At 41.2% G+C, this 19,258-nt stretch overlaps 1 protein-coding gene across 1 annotated transcript; it reads left to right on the forward strand.

Annotated features, from left to right (window-relative positions):
• Positions 1-72: 72 nt before the first annotated feature.
• On the forward strand, positions 73-19,012 carry KLHL36 (kelch like family member 36). Its single transcript, XM_063438236.1, has 6 exons — positions 73-424; positions 6,017-6,131; positions 7,362-7,424; positions 7,545-8,618; positions 11,121-11,278; positions 18,441-19,012. The coding sequence occupies exons 3-6, from the start codon at positions 7,365-7,367 to the stop codon at positions 18,991-18,993; spliced, it is 1,845 nt and encodes a 614-aa protein (XP_063294306.1). The 5' UTR covers positions 73-424; positions 6,017-6,131; positions 7,362-7,364; the 3' UTR covers positions 18,994-19,012.
• Positions 19,013-19,258: the final 246 nt, after the last annotated feature.

Raw genomic sequence — 19,258 nt, forward strand, 5'->3', positions numbered from 1 at the left:
ACAAAAAGTAGGCTGGAATCACCCCTTTGGCTTTGCTGCCTAATGGTTTTACCTTGCCTGCTTCCTGTTTGATGCAGGGCATTACTGGGACTTCCAAGGGGTGATGTCATTAGATTGGTACTCCTGGAGAGTCATTGAGGGGTGCAGGGATCAGCCCCCCTCTCCATCAGCCCCGATCCCCCCACATTTAATAAAGTCTAGCAGCAAGGCATGCTGAGGGCAGCCATAGTGTGGGGAATGTTTCCTGTGTGTTACAATGTATCATGTCCCAGACAGGCTGCCTGGTAAGACCCCAGGTGGAGAGGGGCTTTGCTGGCTAGTTTGCAATGAGAGGTATCTGCATGGACTGCTGAATCAGGAAACCCTGTCCCAGATTATAAACTGGGGACAGAAAGGAGTGAGCCAGCAGACCCCACTGCTCCAGGTAGGAGGGCTGGGATCCCTGGGGGGGCTGGGGGTGTGATAACCTGTGCAGGCTGCAGCACTGAATGGGTTAATGTTGGTTGTAGGATTGGGGAACCTATTCATCTAAGAATGCTTTGTCTTCACAGGGGAATTCCAGGTTAATGATTAAATGCAAACAATCAGTGACAGGTCACGGGCTGTCACTGGGGCCCTTGATGGCATTTACAGAATTGGTATGTCCTTAAATATATAGAGACCCCCATACTGACATCATTTCATGACCATGACTGCAGAGACCCACACTGCCTATATACACAGGGAAACCGTTTAATTCAGTAGACAATGCTTCCCTCTAGTGTTACAAAAGGGAAATTGCAACTATTGAGAATTTGTAAATAGTATTTTATAGATCTAAAAGCTATCTATCTATCCTAAAATTACTTAAATATAACCACCTAGATCAGGGGTCCTTAAACTCCGGCCCCCCAGATGTTGCTGAACTACAACTCCCATGATTCTTTGAATTGCATAGATAGCCAGAGAATGATGGAAGTTGCAGCAACATCTGGGGGGCCAGAGTTTGAGGACCCCTGATCTAGATTGTAAGTTCCCACTGGAATAGCGCCCTCACCCCCTTTAGTTTTTGTTAGCTTTATTTTCTATCGTCTTTTAGATATATTGCACTTTTGACGTTTTACTTGTTCCAATTGTATCAATGCACAGAGCTGCGGAAAAGTGCACGGTCGGCACAGTAATGTGGAGTAATTGTGATTTCACAGTTCTCCCATAATTCCCAACTTGATATGCTCAGACACCCTTAGTAATGGAGTACTGCATTAAACACAGCTTTTGTAGAAATTTAAATTCTTTATTTTCATTTCGGTGCATCAGGATCACATTTTTATACATTTGTGCATTAAGTTTAGAGAGAATTTCGTGTGATATTCGCACCATTTTGGGTCAAGCATTAAACCGTTGGATACAACAGTAACATTTTGAACTATTTTTAGCGATCTAGGCAGAGATGTTCGACTGTTTTGTGTCATTGGGTTTCAGGTAAGGCATGGCTTGTTTTAACAATAGAAATGTTCAGTAGGCTTGGTGGTGATTGTAGAGGAGTTGGGCTGTTCGTGAGGGAGCAGGTGTGTTAGAGTCCAGCTCTGTGGGCTAGCCCATGTGCTGAATTATGTATGGGTGCTTGTATGCCTCAGCGAAGTGGTGCTTGTTGTCTTGAGTGGTTATCTAGCTTGGGTGCCCCTGACCAAGGGGGCGGCAGGGGGGCAGGGGGGGCGTGGCAGACGCCAGGTGCTTGGGTTTGTAGTGTGTATGCTCTTGTTGCGTGGGTCCCTATGTGGTTGGGTTGGTCATCCACTATCCTGTGTGTGTGTAGATCCTATATAATGGGGAGAAAAGAAAGAGGAAAATATGCGTTAGTACATGGAAACGCTTGACTATAAGTTGGTAAACATTAGGAACTCAAAGGCACGAGTGTACAACAGTTATGGGTCCCCCTGGGTCCCGGTTCGGACTGGGTGGTGTTCTCAGTGTCCCGTGTTGCCTCGAGCGGGCTCCGTTGTGGTGTAGTCGTTAGGTTAGACAGTCCCAGGGTGGCCAGGAGGGGAGATGCTTCTTCCACTGAGGTCTATATATGGGTAGTTCCCTCATGGCGTACCTCTAGGGTCCCAATGGCGCCCCATCTGTAGATGATGCCTGCTGATCGGAGTCGCGTGGTGAGCGGTCCATAGGATTTGCGCCATAAGAGGGTGGCTTTTGAGAGGTCTTGGAAGAACGTTAATGAAGAACCTTCGAACATTAGCGGTGCGTTTCCTTTCAGGCTCGCCAGTATGTGTAACTTGTCTTGCACTGTGACGCATCGGAGGATGATGTCTCTGGCTGCTTTGTTCTTTAGGTGAGGGGGTCCTGGCAGACGGTATACCCCATCGATGATAATTTTCTTTACCACTGTGTGTGGGAGCACTGTGCTTAGTAGGCGCCTGATATATTGCGGCAGTTCTTCGGCTGATGTTGCCATGGGGATGCCTCGGATTTTTATGTGTGAACGGCGTTGCCGGTCTTGCATGGTTGACATTTTGATTGATAGGTAAGTTTGTTGTGGTTGTATTTGTTTAATAGCTTCGCCCATCGTGTTCATGTGAGTGTGGACCGGCACCACCTCCTTCTCCGTGGCGCTCACCCTTTCCGTGACTTTGCGTAGTTCAGTCTTAATGACGGCTGAGTCAGCTGCTAGGAGTTTGTGGATGTCGGCAGGGAGGATTTTTTAAGTCCCTTTTAGTGGTTGGAGCAGAGTCATCTTCCATTTTCATTAGTGGTGGCAGTTGTACTTGTGAGTGCCTGGGTGAGTCAGGTCTGGGCTGCGCTGGGGAGCGTGTCCCTTCAGGCTGTGCTGCTCGGGGGTGCCCCTGCGGGTCGTATTTCGGCTTTGCCAGGGTGTGTGGCCTTTCAGGCTGTGGCACTTGGGAGTGTCCAGGGTGGTCAGGCCCTAGCCTTATTGCTCCTGGCGCTGTGTCTGGCTGTCTTGAGGGGGGGCTCCCCGTTTGAACTGGACTCTGCTGGGTGAGGGCGGGCGTCTGGGTGTGTTCCAGCTGGGCTGCTGTGGATGCGGCGCCCCATAGCTGGAGTGTGTTCCGGAGTGCCGGGTAGTTCCAGCGGGTACGGGTATTCCGTGTGTGCTGCGAGATGTCCGCGCAGGATCTGCTCGAGGCCCAGGCTTGGAGGTGTGTGGTAGGCCCCGGCTTTGCGTGCCCGCTTCTGCAGCCTTTGCGGCTGAAAGAACGACATCGACCGGTGCGGCTTGTTCAGCTGCTGTCGTCTGGGTGTGTGTTGTGGCTGGATGGGTACAGGGTAGTTGGATAAGTCGTGGATTTGATTTGTACGGTTATTGAGCTATTCGAAATGTCAGGTTGCAGGCTCCGCCTAAACGCAGCTTTTAATCCAAAGCGTAAATGGTGAGTCAAAAGGATCAATGACCAGAAACCAACAACTGACTGTTTACCCAAATACCCTGCTCGTAGGGCTATGTACAGAACCAGGAATGTGCTGGTATGTTTGGGAATGCAGACTCCGTCAAAGCTCGCTCTGGCTGCAGTTTCAGCACTTGGTTTCCTGTTGCAAATGAATGCTGAAAGCCAGCAATGCATGTATTCTATGGAGAAATCGTGTATGTAACATATTAACAAGGTAAAACATGTGAACTAATATTTTGCAGGTGACTGGGTGTCCTCTTTAAATTGATGATCCTATAGCTAATTCGCCAACGTTGGCAAGTATGACCTGGATGTGAGGGGCCATTTTGGCATGGTGACGGCCATAGACACAATTTATGTCATCAGTAATGAGGTACAACATAAAAAGGACATGTTTCCTTAATCGGACCAAATTCACTGCAACTACCCAGCGTGGCTGTGCTCTTGTCGCACTGTCCCCTTGTGTCTCCAGAAACTGGATATAAGAGACAGAGTCCCAAAATTGTGACTACACCTCTTTATTTGGCACAACAGAATGCAACTGACCACAACCTATATGTCTTCCATGCCATCTCTCCATTTATCAGCATAATAAGAATATCACATGTTATTAGCCAGGAGAGGGACGTATCATTTTATGTCAGTTTTCCATTATATCCTGGGGTCCTGACATTTTACCAGTTGAATGGTATGAAAACAAAAATATAAATATCCCCATCAGTTCTGACGTTAGGAAAGTCCTGGAATTTTTCTGGAAGTGCTAATTATTATTAATAATTATTATAACGTGCTTCCTGTAAGGTCCTTTTTTTTGTAATAATGTTTCTTGTGATTATGTGACCGTAGTTCCCAGACTGTGATGTGATTCAGGATGTAACGACTGGACGCAGAGTGGGGACAGTACATGGTATCCCGTGCTGTATTAGAGACAGCTTGATTATAATTTTATAGTAATACGTATTATGAGTGGGATTTCCAGCTATACAGAGTACAATGTATGGAAGCAATGGTTCTGGTTCAGATACTTCATTATGTGACGTTTAAATACCAAGGGGAGAATTAAATATTTTCTCCATCAATCTGGCTTGGGCCAGGAGTGCACAAACCTTAGTGTGATTGGTGTAGCACATCAAGCGTCCAGTATAGGAGTCGGATAATGCATGGATTTCCTATATTCCTCTTTTTGGAAAGGAACAGTTTTAAATGAGAATGGTCCTTTTTCTGTAAATTGCAGCCTTAAATAAAACCTTGAAAATCAGCTTTCACTTGTGTTAACCGTTTTATCATGCGACGCTCCATTTTCCTTTAACCCCTTAAGGACACATGACATGTCATGATTCCCTTTTATTCCAGAAGTTTTGGTCCTTACGGGGCTAAAGGTATATTACATTTTGCAGTGGACATCATAATCCAGTTGTGTCCTGGCATTGCTTCCCCTTTATTCTCTCCACATACTGTGTTCAATGGGTAGATGTAATAAGAGCAATGTGGGATCCTGAATTTCATTATATTTTTCAGACCTCACAAATAGGATGGCTAAACGCAATATATGGAAAGGAACGTCTCTTTCTAATTGTGAGGATATAAGAATGGCTCGATGATAAGAACGGTACAAAGTGTAGATTTTAGGAGGCCTGTGTCACCTCGAGGGTGATGCCACTTTGTAAATTTTTCTTACATCACTGAGAGGTTCTCGTAGTAAATAAACATTTGCTGAAGTTTCAGAAGCTGAGAGGGGAAAGCACTGGAAGGTAGGATGTTTTGGGTGATTGCAAAGTGGCATTTATTTTCCGTACAATATCTATTTAAATGTTGGTTTTCTGGTGTATTTTTATCCACAACATACTGCACTTCAATTCTTTCATTTTTGGTTTTAAGCTATAGCGTACTACAATGTTTGGCCTCTCTAGATTCATATCTTGAATGAAGTGGCTTTTGGAAACCCATGGGACTTGTTAAAGTAGATTAATACGTATGGTGCAGCCACTCAAAGATGCTCATTATAACCATAGTCGGTATTTATTTTGAGGACTATAATCTGATATCACTTGATTCCTATAGGGGAACATTTAACATGGACTGAGCACACACGTCTTTGTCAAACTAGCATGTTTCATAATCCGAAGATGATGTGATCACTTTCATGCTGTCTTATCGTTATACAATGTAAATGGTAATTATTTGGGATTATTCATGAATACATTCGTGGGTAATGGAGAGAGTCATTTCTCTCTTACTGTCGACTGCTGTCAGTACATGTAGACTAAGATTAAACGCCAACATTCTGTGCTGTTGCGAGTCAATGGAAGAATTGATATAACTGATATTATGTCACGTCATCGTGAATCAATAACGTGTGAAAAATCATCATCTTAAGAAGAAACCAAATGTATTTTCCTGCTTTTAAAACTTATATGAATGTAAAAAAGGATTTAGAAAGCCAAATGTGAATCTAGAAAATATCCCTGATATAAACAGTGTGGCTGCAGAGATACTACCGTTTTATTCTGGGTGAATTAAATTATTTAATTTATTTTCTGATCTTTTTATTTGAAACTGACAGCAAACTTTATTCTCTTGCTAATTTGCTGTGTGATTAAATCCCGGTAACCTGTGCTTTGTTTCAGTACCTAGTAAATTATATACAATGTGAAAATGTCTACAAAAGGACTGGTGAAAGAGGCCACTGGCAAGCATCATCTGATTGGACACTGAGGGAACATCACTGAGAGCATTAGAAAGGTACACTTTATGTTACATTTGTTGCTTTATGTGACCCCTCCTGACACTTGATCCTACCAGACTGGCTTAAAGGGACACTATAGTCACCTGAACAACTTTAGCTTAATGAAGCAGTTTTGGTGTATAGAACATGCCCCTGCAGCCTCACTGCTCAATCCTCTGCCATTTAGGAGTTAAATCCCTTTGTTTATGAACCCTAGTCACACCTCCCTGCATGTGACTTGCACAGCCTTCCATAAACACTTCCTGTAAAGAGAGCCCTATTTAGGCTTTCTTTATTGCAAGTTCTGTTTAATTAAGATTTTCTTATCCCCTGCTAGGTTACTAGCTTGCTAGACCCTGCAAGAGCCTCCTGTATGTGATTAAAGTTCAATTTAGAGATTGAGATACAATTATTTAAGGTAAATTACATCTGTTTGAAAGTGAAACCAGTTTTTTTCATGCAGGCTCTGTCAATCATAGCCAGGGGAGGTGTGGCTAGGGCTGCATAAACAGAAACAAAGTGATTTAACTCCTAAATGACAGTGAATTGAGCAGTGAAATTGCAGGGGAATGATCTATACACTCAAACTGCTTTATTTAGCTAAAGTAATTTTGGTGACTATAGTGTTCCTTTAATGAAGCAGTTTCAGTGTATAGATCATGGCCCTGTAGTCTCACTGCTCAATTCTCTGCCATTTAAGTTAAATAACTTTGTTTATACATCCCTAGTCACCCCTCCCTGCATGTGACTTGGACAGCCTTCCTAGATATTTTAGATTCCTTTATTGCACAGTCTGTTTAATTTAGCATTTCCCATTTGCTGCTCTGTTAATACCTTGCTAGACCTTGGCGAACCCTTGTGTGTAAAGTTCAATTTACAGAGCAGGAGATAAAAACTTTTAAAGTAAGTAACGTGATTGGAAATGAAATAATTTTGTTTTCATGCAGGCTGTTGTCAATCACAGACAGGGGAGGTATAACTAAGGCTGCATAAACAGAAACAAAAGTGATTTTATTCCTAAATGGCAGAGAATTGAGCAGTGAGACTGCAGGGGCATGATCTATACACTGAAAATGCATCATTAAGCTAAAGTTGTTTTTATGCCTATGCTATCCCTTTAAACTAGTTATTAACAGACTTATTGCTATGCAATGACAATGCGTCTGCATGTTTTCTCAATAACCAGAGATGGCTAAAACTCTGAGTAGCTATCTAATGAATTAATCATATGATATTTTTTGTTAAAGACAATGGAAGGTTCAAGGCAGTCCCGAGTTTCCCGGCCACAAAAGATCAGTGAATCATCAAAGGTATGCATAGCTATCTTTATTCTCTGCGATTTATCACACAAATTACTGTGCATGTCGTGGGCTTGGTTCTGTAACTATCTAGCATTAATTCTAGTGTTGTTTTTTTTTCTCCTGGCTTAGCTGTACAGATGGACAGATCACTCTAATTTTGTTCTTCAAGGCCTGAATGAACAGAGGCAAAAAGGTCTATTCTGTGACATCATTCTGGTGGCTGATGACCAAAAAGTGCCAGCCCACCGAAATCTTCTGGCCGCCTGTAGTGACTACTTCAACTCCATGTTCACGATTGGTATGCGTGAGGCCCATCAGAAGGAAGTGGAATTGGTGGGAGCTTCCTATATAGGTCTGAAAGCTGTGATTGACTTCCTATACAGCTGTGATTTGACACTGGACGGAGGGAACATTGATTATGTCTTGGAAACGGCCCATCTCCTGCAAGTCTGGAAGGTGGTGGACTTCTGCTGTGAATACTTGGAGAACGAGGTCAGTGAAGACAACTATCTTTACCTCCAGGAACTGGCTTCCATCTTTAGTCTAGAGCGCCTTGGCTCATTTATCGACTCCTTTGTCCTTCAGAACTACAGTACCCTTTCCTTCACAAATGACTTTTTGCTAAATATCTCTACCCCAAAACTTTGCCAGTACCTAACGAGCAGTCAGGTGCAGCATGTCAGTGAACATGACCTCTTGCAGTCTGCTTTGCAGTGGTTGACCCAAAGCTCCGAGAGGGAAAGCCAAGCCTACCAAGTACTCCAGAACATCCGTTTTCAGCTAATCCCAAAAAGTGATCTCCTACATCGAGTGAAACCGGCAATATGCTCGCTCCTCCCAAAAGAGGCAAATTGCGAGAGGTTAGTGGAGGAAGCTGTCCACTATCATAACAATGTAGCTTTACAACCACTACTTCAGAATACGCGGAGTACTCTCCGCAAAGGGATTGAGAGACTTCTGTTTGTTGGTGGAGAGGTGTCTGAGCATTGCCTCGAGCTGAGTGATGACGTATGTAGTATGGACATCAAGAAGGAGCAATGGGTGTCTGAAACACAGCTGCCAGCCAGACGGAGTCATCACTGTGTTACGGTTCAAGGCAACTTCATCTTTGTTGCTGGAGGGAGTTTCTCAAGGGACAATGGTGGAGATGCTGCCTCCAACCTTCTCTACAGGTATGATCCCCGCTGGAGTCAGTGGATTAAGGTGAGACTTCTATACAGCTACAAATACACAACCGCTACAAATACAGTGCTTGCTCACCATTATCAAGAGTACGTTCTAGTATTCATATCATAGTTGTCAAAATCCACATCCGTACAACCACCTAGTTATTGGTTGATAAACATATAGGTGTAAGTCAAGTAGGAAACCATAATTCTGAGATCATCCCAAAGTCATGTTGTTGGACATTGAAGTCATAAAATGTCCCAAAAATATTCTTCTGTTCTCCCTTCAGTGAGTATTTTTTAATCTTTTGTTGTGAAAAAAAATCAATTTAATTACATTCAGTAAGATCAGTATCATACAGAGAGCAATTAGCAGAATAGTTGTAATATATATGCAAACCACTGCTAATGAATTAGGTTCAGCTATGTAAGATGGACTGTATGCAATAATCTGAGCTATCATGGTAAGATGAACCAAGGTGTCAAATGAAAGCCAAATGGTTTAAAGTAATGGTAATGAAAAACATGATGTTGGATCAACAGCTGTAATACAGATGTGTAAAACACTGAATTTGATGGACTCAAGGTCTATCTATTTACACACTATAGACACCAAAACAAATTTTTCTTAATGAAGCAGTTTTGGTGTATAAATCATGCCCCTATAGTCTCACTGCTCAATTATCTGCCATTTTGGAGTTAAATCACTTTGTTCATACAGACATAGTCACACCTTCCTGCATGTGACTTACTCAGCTTTCCTAAACACTTCCTGTAAAGTGTCATCTAATGTTTACACTTCCTTAATTGCAAATTCTTTTTAATTTAAAATCTCTTATCAATAGACTTTTAAACTCTGTAGGAGCCCCCTGTATGTGATTAAAGTTTAAAGGGACACTATAGGCACCCAGACTAGTTCAGCTAATTGAAGTTGTCTGGGTGCACTGTCTCTATTGCACTTAGTGTATGAGTACATCCAGTGTCCCCATAGGAAAGCATTGATTCAATGCTTTCTTATGGGAAGGTCTAAAGCACGTGTGGCACTCAACGCGCATGCGCATTAACGCCCCCTCATTGAGCACAGTCAGAGATGGCGGAGCCGCAACCCACTGCCAAGAGACATCAGCGCTGGGATAAGGTAAGTAAATAAAGGTTTTTTTTTAACCTTTATTCACCGGGTAGGGGGGAGTCACAAGGAAAGGGGAGTTAGAGGAAACTATAGTGTCAGGAATACAGCTTTGTATTCCTGGCACTTACAGTATCCCTTTAATTTACTGAGCAGGAGATAAAAACTTCTAAAGTTTAACATCTAATTAAAAATGAAACCCATTTTAATGCAGGCTGTGTGAGTCACAGACAGGGTAGGTATGTCTAGCGACAGAAACCAAAATGATTTTAGCTCCTAAAATTCAGAGAATTGAGCGGTGAAACAGCAGGGGCACGATATATACACAGAAACTGCTTCATTAAGCTAAAGTTGTTTTGATATTTAGAATATCCCTTTAACCAAGTGTAAAAAAAAAAAAAAAAAAAACTCTTAAGAAGGTGTATGGAAAACTAGAGCAGAATGGCTCCCCAAAATGATCCTCTAACTGGGGGATACGAGGGCAGGGATAGACAATTGGAAAAAATGGACAGACATTAAAAATATTGAAACAAATTATACTAAAGTAGAAGAAAACGCCAACTTTAAAGCCTTTGTCAAAAAACAGCCAAAATAAACATGTTATGATGACTAGCGCTTTATATGTACAGCAAGTATTTTACTTACATAATGTTAAAGGAACCAGGCGGGCACCATAACAACTTCGTGTTGGTGAAGTTGTTATGGTGCCTGGAGATTCTCTTTAACAGTGGTGCATTATTGCATGAAGCACTTAGGACTCAATTTCATTTTTTCGGCTCTTCAAATGATCACAATCTGTTTTCAAATGACTTGTCTCCAGTAGTCACCATTAAAATCTATGGGAATTCTTGTAGATAAATCATATGAAAAGTTTTTCTGACGGACTGTGATCCTTTGAAAAGCTTTTTTTTTTAAAAAAAAAAAAAAAATATTAAATTGAGACGTTGGGGCATCACTTGCATGTGGCCTACATTAAACAATGTTTTGGACATCTCGGGACGTGGATGATTCTGCAGCAAACTGTGGCACCAGACCACGTCCCAAGTTCTTGAGAAAGACAACCAGATCCAAGGGAGAAGGGAGTTTAAAGAATTGAGTATCCTTTTCCACTATTGAGGTAGACCTCAGAGGTAGCCAAGTCCATCTACACACAGACATCTTGAGACTTGGCCCAGTAATTGACACCGCTCATGGTTGTTCTACTCAAATCTTAAAAAAAGGAAAGTTTGCTGTAGGTAGGATATCATCTGTTTGACAGCAGAAACAATGCATACTTTGACCTGCAGAGACATGGTTCTGTAGACTCCATTAAAAACTATGTTTTGGGCATGTCAAACATATAACAATAGCCCTCTTTTTTTTTTTTTACTATAAAATAGACAGGTAATCAGTGTTTTTTCCCAACGTGTATAGGTTGCATCCATGAACCAACGTAGAGTGGACTTCTATCTGGGTGCAGTAAGCGACAAACTGCTTGCTGTTGGAGGTAGGAATGAAAATGGTGCCCTATCTTCGGTCGAATCCTACTGCCCTCAGCAGGATACCTGGACATACGTATCTGAGCTGCCAAGGTGAACCTGTGCTTTGAATTCTATAATTAACAAACCCGTTTCGTACATGTGTAAAATATATTTTTGTAATTCTAATAACCGTGATTTGCAGGGCTGAACCTATCATTGTAAAAGTGGCAGGAAGCCTAACCAACACCCCAGCCAATTGTACGTTAGTGTGTTGGATAAATCATTCAAATATCTGCTTCTTTACAGTAGTCACTAGCCATTGCCTCTTCTAATAGCCGTTCCAGGGATGTTGGGGATGACTCCCACTGTAACAAATACTTTTTGATTGATTGCAATAATTGGATCTATTTTAATTCAGTCTAATGCCTCCACAACACCAAACTCTGACAGCCAAAAAGCAAGACTTAACCGTTAATGAGCACCCTGTCTCCGTGAGGGCACATAAGACATTTATTTCCCTTAATACTCAACCAGTCAATAGGATTTGTGGTTCACAAACACTGGGTGCAACAGTCAGTCTCCTCTACTCTACCATTGTGAACAGTTTAAATAGCTTTTGCAATATATAAAGGGGCAGTAAAAGGGCTTTTAATTTTTTTTTATTTTATTTTAATTAATCTTCTAAAAATAATTGCTTTTTTTTTTTTTTATATGATAACAATTATTTGCCACTTAATCACTGCTTTTCTGCTCCTCGCTCCCAGCCTGCAGTGTTCCATCTTTTTACTACAAACTTTTTTACTACCCAACCCTCCCAAAATTTGCAGTGAACAAAGAGGCACACTTTAATTTTAGAAGTGTGGGTGAGGGTGGGGCCAGGGGCAGGGCTGTTCTGAGAAATTTTAGGTGACTTACTAATAAAAATAAATGCAAATAAAATGATTTAAAACCAGAACAATGTATCCTATTCACACAGACTGATTTCTAAACACATTTATTGTAGTTTAATGACACATTACTGGAAGTATTATTGCTGTGGAGCTCTGTTATACACTCAGACACATTACTGGGAGTATTATTGCTGTGGAGCTCTGTGATACACTCAGACACATTACTGGAAGTATTATTGCTGTGGAGCTCTGTTATACACACAGACACATTACTGGGAGTATTATTGCTGTGGGGCTCTGTTATACACACAGACACATTACTGGGAGTATTATTGCTGTGGGGCTCTGTTATACACTCAGACACATTACTGGGAGTATTATTGCTGTGGATCTCTGTTATACATTCAGACACATTACTGGGAGTATTATTGCTGTGGAGCTCTGTTATACACACAGACACATTACTGGGAGTATTATTGCTGTGGGGCTCTGTTATACACTCAGACACATTACTGGGAGTATTATTGCTGTGGATCTCTGTTATACACACAGACACATTACTGGAAGTATTATTGCTGTGGAGCTCTGTTATACACTCAGACATATTACTGGGAGTATTATTGCTGTGGAGCTCTGTTATACAGAGACATATTACTGGGAGTATTATTGCTGTGGAGCTCTGTTATACACACAGACACATTACTGGAAGTATTATTGCTGTGGAGCTCTGTTATACACTCAGACATATTACTGGGAGTATTATTGCTGTGGAGCTCTGTTATACAGAGACATATTACTGGGAGTATTATTGCTGTGGAGCTCTGTTATACACACAGACACATTACTGGGAGTATTATTGTTGTGGAGCTCTGTTATACACTCACACATTAGTGGGAGTATTATTGCTGTGGGGCTCTGTTATACACTCAGACACATTACTGGGAGTATTATTGCTGTGGAGCTCTGTGATACACTCAGACACATTACTGGGAGTATTATTACTGTGGAGCTCTGTTATACACTCAGGCACATTACTGGGAGTATATTTGCTGTGGAGCTCTGTTATACACTCAGGCACATTACTGGGAGTATTATTGCTGTGGAGCTCTGTTATACACTCAGACACATTACTGGGAGTATTATTGCTGTGGAGCTCTGTGATACACTCAGACACATTACTGAGAGTATTATTGCTGTGGGGCTCTGTTATACACTAAGACACATTACTGGGAGTATTATTGCTGTGGAGCTCTGTTATACACTCCGACACATTACTGGGTGTATTATTGCTGTGGAGCTCTGTTATACACACAGACACATTACTGGAAGTATTATTGCTGTGGAGCTCTGTTATACACTCAGACATATTACTGGGAGTATTATTGCTGTGGAGCTCTGTTATACAGAGACATATTACTGGGAGTATTATTGCTGTGGAGCTCTGTTATACACACAGACACATTACTGGGAGTATTATTGTTGTGGAGCTCTGTTATACACTCACACATTAGTGGGAGTATTATTGCTGTGGGGCTCTGTTATACACTCAGACACATTACTGGGAGTATTATTGCTGTGGAGCTCTGTGATACACTCAGACACATTACTGGGAGTATTATTACTGTGGAGCTCTGTTATACACTCAGGCACATTACTGGGAGTATATTTGCTGTGGAGCTCTGTTATACACTCAGGCACATTACTGGGAGTATTATTGCTGTGGAGCTCTGTTATACACTCAGACACATTACTGGGAGTATTATTGCTGTGGAGCTCTGTGATACACTCAGACACATTACTGAGAGTATTATTGCTGTGGGGCTCTGTTATACACTAAGACACATTACTGGGAGTATTATTGCTGTGGAGCTCTGTTATACACTCCGACACATTACTGGGTGTATTATTGCTGTGGAGATCTGTTATACACTCCGACACATTACTGGGAGTATTATTACTGTGGAGCTCTGTGATACACTCCGACACATTACTGGGAGTATTATTGCTGTGGAGCTCTGTTATACATTCAGACACATTACTGGGAGTATTATTGCTGTGGAGCTCTGTTATACACTCAGACACATTACTGGGAGTATTATTGCTGTGGAGCTCTGTTATACATTCAGACACATTACTGGGAGTATTATTGCTGTGGAGCTCTGTTATACACTCAGACACATTACTGGGAGTATTATTGCTGTGGAGCTCTGTTATACACTCACACATTAGTGGGAGTATTATTGCTGTGGGGCTCTGTTATACACTCAGACATATTACTGGGAGTATTATTGCTGGGGAGCTCTGTTATACAGAGACATATTACTGGGAGTATTATTGCTGTGGAGCTCTGTTATACACACAGACACATTACTGGGAGTATTATTGTTGTGGAGCTCTGTTATACACTCACACATTAGTGGGAGTATTATTGCTGTGGGGCTTTGTTATACACTCAGACACATTACTGGGAGTATTATTGCTGTGGAGCTCTGTTATACACTCACACATTAGTGGGAGTATTATTGCTGTGGGGCTTTGTTATACACTCAGACACATTACTGGGAGTATTATTGCTGTGGAGCTCTGTTATACACTCACACATTAGTGGGAGTATTATTGCTGTGGAGCTCTGTTATACACTCAGACACATTACTGGGAGTATTATTGCTGTGGAGCTCTGTTATACACTCACACATTAGTGGGAGTATTATTGCTGTGGAGCTCTGTTATACACTCATACATTACTGGGAGTATTATTGCTGTGGAGCTCTGTTATACACTCACACATTACTGGGAGTATTATTGCTGTGGAGCTCTGTTATACACTCACACATTAGTGGGAGTATTATTGCTGTGGAGCTCTGTTATACACTCAGACACATTACTGGGAGTATTATTGCTGTGGAGCTCTGTTATACACTCACACATTAGTGGGAGTATTATTGCTGTGGGGCTCTGTTATACACTCAGACACATTACTGGGAGTATTATTGCTGTGGAGCTCTGTTATACACTCACACATTAGTGGGAGTATTATTGCTGTGGAGCTCTGTTATACACTCAGACATATTACTGGGAGTATTATTGCTGTGGAGCTCTGTTATACACTCACACATTAGTGGGAGTATTATTGCTGTGGAGCTCTGTTATACACTCACACACCAACAATATGGAGCTCCTAGAAAAAAAGCATACCTCTCAACATCGGCCGACCCAGAAATGGGATGCTGGTGGGACGGGGGTAAAGATACTGTTGCATCACTGGTTCTGACTCAATGGAGTGGACCTGCACTAAAAGGCTGCCTGCCAATCATTTTAGCTGGTGCACTGAGGTCAGACCCTGCAGGGAGTACTGTTTCAGCACTCTCTGAAATGCCCTTGGGTCAGTTCCCTGGTGTCTTCAAAAGTGGGACATCAGGGGACTAGGGTGGGATGACAGGACAGGACCCAAAAATCAAGACTGTCCAGAGGCATGAATGATAGACATTAGGATAGATAAGACAGACCGATGGATTGGGGCCCAAATAGGGACTATCCCTCTTAAATAGGGACACTTGGGAGGTATGTATACATGGTGTTGTGACTAGCATTTCTGGGTGTTGTGGTTCATTTGTTCGGTACCTGGAGTCTCCCATTAATTGCTTCCACAACAAAATATTATTTATACAACCTACAGAACAACCTCAAAACAAAAAAGAAAAATTCTCAGACATGAAGATTATTTACTAAACAGTCAGTTTAAATAGAAAACACACTTGTAAAAATGTTGCCAAAAATCCTGGAAAATTATTTTATTTTTTAGTTTTTAAAAAAAAAAAAAGTATTTTAATTCTTTTGATTATGGGACCACTAAAATATGCCATAACCGAATACAGTCCACTTCATTATATTGGTTAATAAATATTATGGTCGGATCTAGAGTTCCAGAAGGGAATTGGAGGGCACAACTGGGAAAACTGGAAAAAACATAATATATACAAAATACAGATTAAGGAAGTTAAAAAATAATTAAAAAAATACAGTTTTAAATTTGACAAAGCTACTTAACGTCAGCTATTGTAACTAACCAATATGGGGATTCAGTTACACCATTTGGCCTTATCGTGTTACGTCGCAGTACCCCAGTATCGGTGGGTCCTACACTAATTGTAACACGGGAGATAAATATGCTAACTGCAATACTTACTGCTTTATTTGCTTCCAAACACTCTCCTTAAATGTATGCTTTATTGTGGTCACCTCCATTTGTTTTCTATGATAGGCTATGCTAAGTAATCTTGTTAAAACTGTGTTTTTAAAATGTATTTTATTTAATTATTTTTGTGTGCCCTGTTCCCTAATCTGTATTTTGGTCTTTATGGCAGCACTGCTGAGAAATGCATGTTCCACAATTTGCCTGCCATTCTCTTCATCCGTGTATATTAAAAATTCAGACCAGATTCCTTTTGGGTTGAGCACCCAGCCCATCCAATATAGATGCACATTTGGAGGTGACCACAGGAAAGTATACATTTGAGAATAATCCCTGAAACCTTGGAAGTATTGCAGTCAGCATGTTAATTTCCCATGTTAAAATTAGAGTAGGGCCCACCGATATTGGGGTACTCGGACGTAGTGGTGGGCTTAACACAATATGGCTGTATGGTGGAAATGAATCCACATATTTGTTTGCTGAGATTGGCGATTTTAAGACTACATTTATTGTTTGTATGCACTGTTCCTTAATCTGTACTTAGATCTATATTTAGTCTTTCTGCCAATTGATGAGTAACAACACTTAACTTAATTAAATACATCGCAAAGGACACAAGTTGACCTGGCTTGAATCTCATTGTTTAATGAGTTTACATTTTAAAAGAAAACTGAATGGGATATCCAGGCTGGGTGGATCTATCTTCTAATTCTTGTGTATATTTTAAACAGCACATCATTACCGTATGAACATTAATTTTATCAGGAAGATTTTGGTCTGTGAGATTTTTCTTTTTTATTGCGATCGGTTAAACCTCAGCGGTATAGTTTTATCACTCCGTTATGAATTAATACTTTTCTGTTTTGATCTAATTTGGAAAAGCGTATATTACAGAAACCAAGTTGTAATAAAGAATTTATCAGAGTGTGATGCAATGTGAAGCAAACTGCACTGAATGGTTTCAATATTACCGCTGTATAGGCCTGCCCAATTCATCTACATTCACAGCTAAATCCAATGTGGCACTGTGTGTGTATAAACATTCCGTGTTCCACGTCTATTCCCCGGGGAAGCGGAGCCAGTAAATGATGCAATAACAGTGCAAAATAAACTGGGGTGTTTGTGCGGACATGTTTTGTTTCCGCTCTGTTAGATTGCAGCGTTAGAATAAAGCAGGTACTTGGTAGAGCGAACCATGATTTAAAAACTCAGCCCACTGACTGTTAATGCCATAATTTGTAGTTGTATATAAAGCACTAATTTGAAGGGAATCGGAAATTTCAATTTTGTGTGTGTGTGTGTGTTTGTGTTTATGCATGTGAAAAAATATTTTCTTTCTTCCTTTTTTTTTGTGTGTGTGTGTGTGTGTGTGTGTGTAACACGAAACTGTTCTATATTCAGCATGATTTCCATAGTGGGTATGAGTAAAAAAAATAAACAGAAATAAAGAAAGTACAATGCTACCATTGTGGTTGGTGTGAAGGCAACTCTAGGTGCAAGCACCATGATACCCACCAAAGTAAGAAACATGTAATGTAGAAAGTCTAAAATAATTAATTTGTGTTACTGGACAAACCGAATACATGCATGCCAACACCAGCAGGAATACAGCCTGGGCACGAGGGCTTTAGTAGAGATTGGTATGCATGTGGGCAGGCCAGTGATGCCACTTGCGTCATTACAAGTGTGCAAAAGAAGTGTGCCACCTCAGTGAACTTGCACGCTCGGAGGAAAGGTGTCCCTGCAGATCAGCTAATCAAGGCTGATTGTGCTTCTTGATCTAAATATTTAGCAATCAAGACTTTAAACTTTAACCTACCATTTGTTTATCAAAAACCTCATAAAGATAAGGGTACTCTTTGGTGATCCTTTGTTGTATGGCTGTTAAATTAATGAAAGAATAAATATGTTTAACCCCTTAAGGACACATGACATGTCATGATTCCCTTTTATTGCAGAAGTTTGGTCCTGAAGGGGTTAAAGTAACATAACAACATTTAAAAAGGAGACATTCCTGGTTAGAATTCACCCCCTGTTTTACAATATTTTAAAGAGGTTCTGCAGGCTACAGGTCTCCCCCTGTTTTTCATGCATTACGGAGCTTATACCCCCCCCCCCCCAAAAAATAAAACAAAATAATTAATTGGTGCAGCTTTTAATATATATTTTGCTTATTTTTTATTTTTTGTAGATTCACTTATGGCCATGCTGGAACTGTGCACAAAGAATATGTCTACATATCTGGGGGACATGACTACCAGATCGGGCCTTACAGGAAAAACATGTTGTGTTACGACCATCGTGCAGACGCATGGGAGGAGAGGCGGCCTATGATCACGGCTCGAGGTTGGCACAGCATGTGTACTTTAGAAGACAGTATTTACTCTATAGGTGGCAGCGATGATAACTTGGAGTCGATGGAACGGTTTGATATACTCAGTGTGGAGAGCTACAGCCCCCAGTGTAATCAATGGACTCGAATAGCCCCCTTGCTGCAGCCAAACAGTGAATCCGGAGTGGCTGTTATGGATGGCAAAATTTATATCCTTGGTGGTTACAGCTGGGAGAACACAGCATTTTCTAAAGCCGTACAGGTGTATGACAAGGATAAAAAGAAATGGGTGAAAGGGGCCGACTTGCCCAAAGCAATTGCTGGTGTATCAGCTTGCATCTGCATCCTTAAAACTGGCGAGGCAAGAAACAAAAAATCAAAGACAAAAAGATACTCCGACAGAGGCCGGTGAGGCTGCATTAAAAAGGGGGGATAGAGATTGATAGATTTTGTAATGATACCACAACAGGAACGCTCTATGGGAGTGCAGTAATTTTACGTAACTTCAAGTTCCACGTGTTTTGAAGTGCCATTAACAGAAGCATCTTGTTTTATTTTTCATTATGCATTTAGAAACAAACACACGTGAGTATCGTAACCCAGTGATACGTGTTAACTTTCCTTTTAACTCTGGTGAAAGTATCCTACTAAACTCCTGATTTATAGCATTCATCGCT

Source organism: Pelobates fuscus, chromosome 12 (genome assembly GCF_036172605.1).
Source record: "Pelobates fuscus isolate aPelFus1 chromosome 12, aPelFus1.pri, whole genome shotgun sequence".
NCBI lineage: Eukaryota > Metazoa > Chordata > Amphibia > Anura > Pelobatidae > Pelobates > Pelobates fuscus.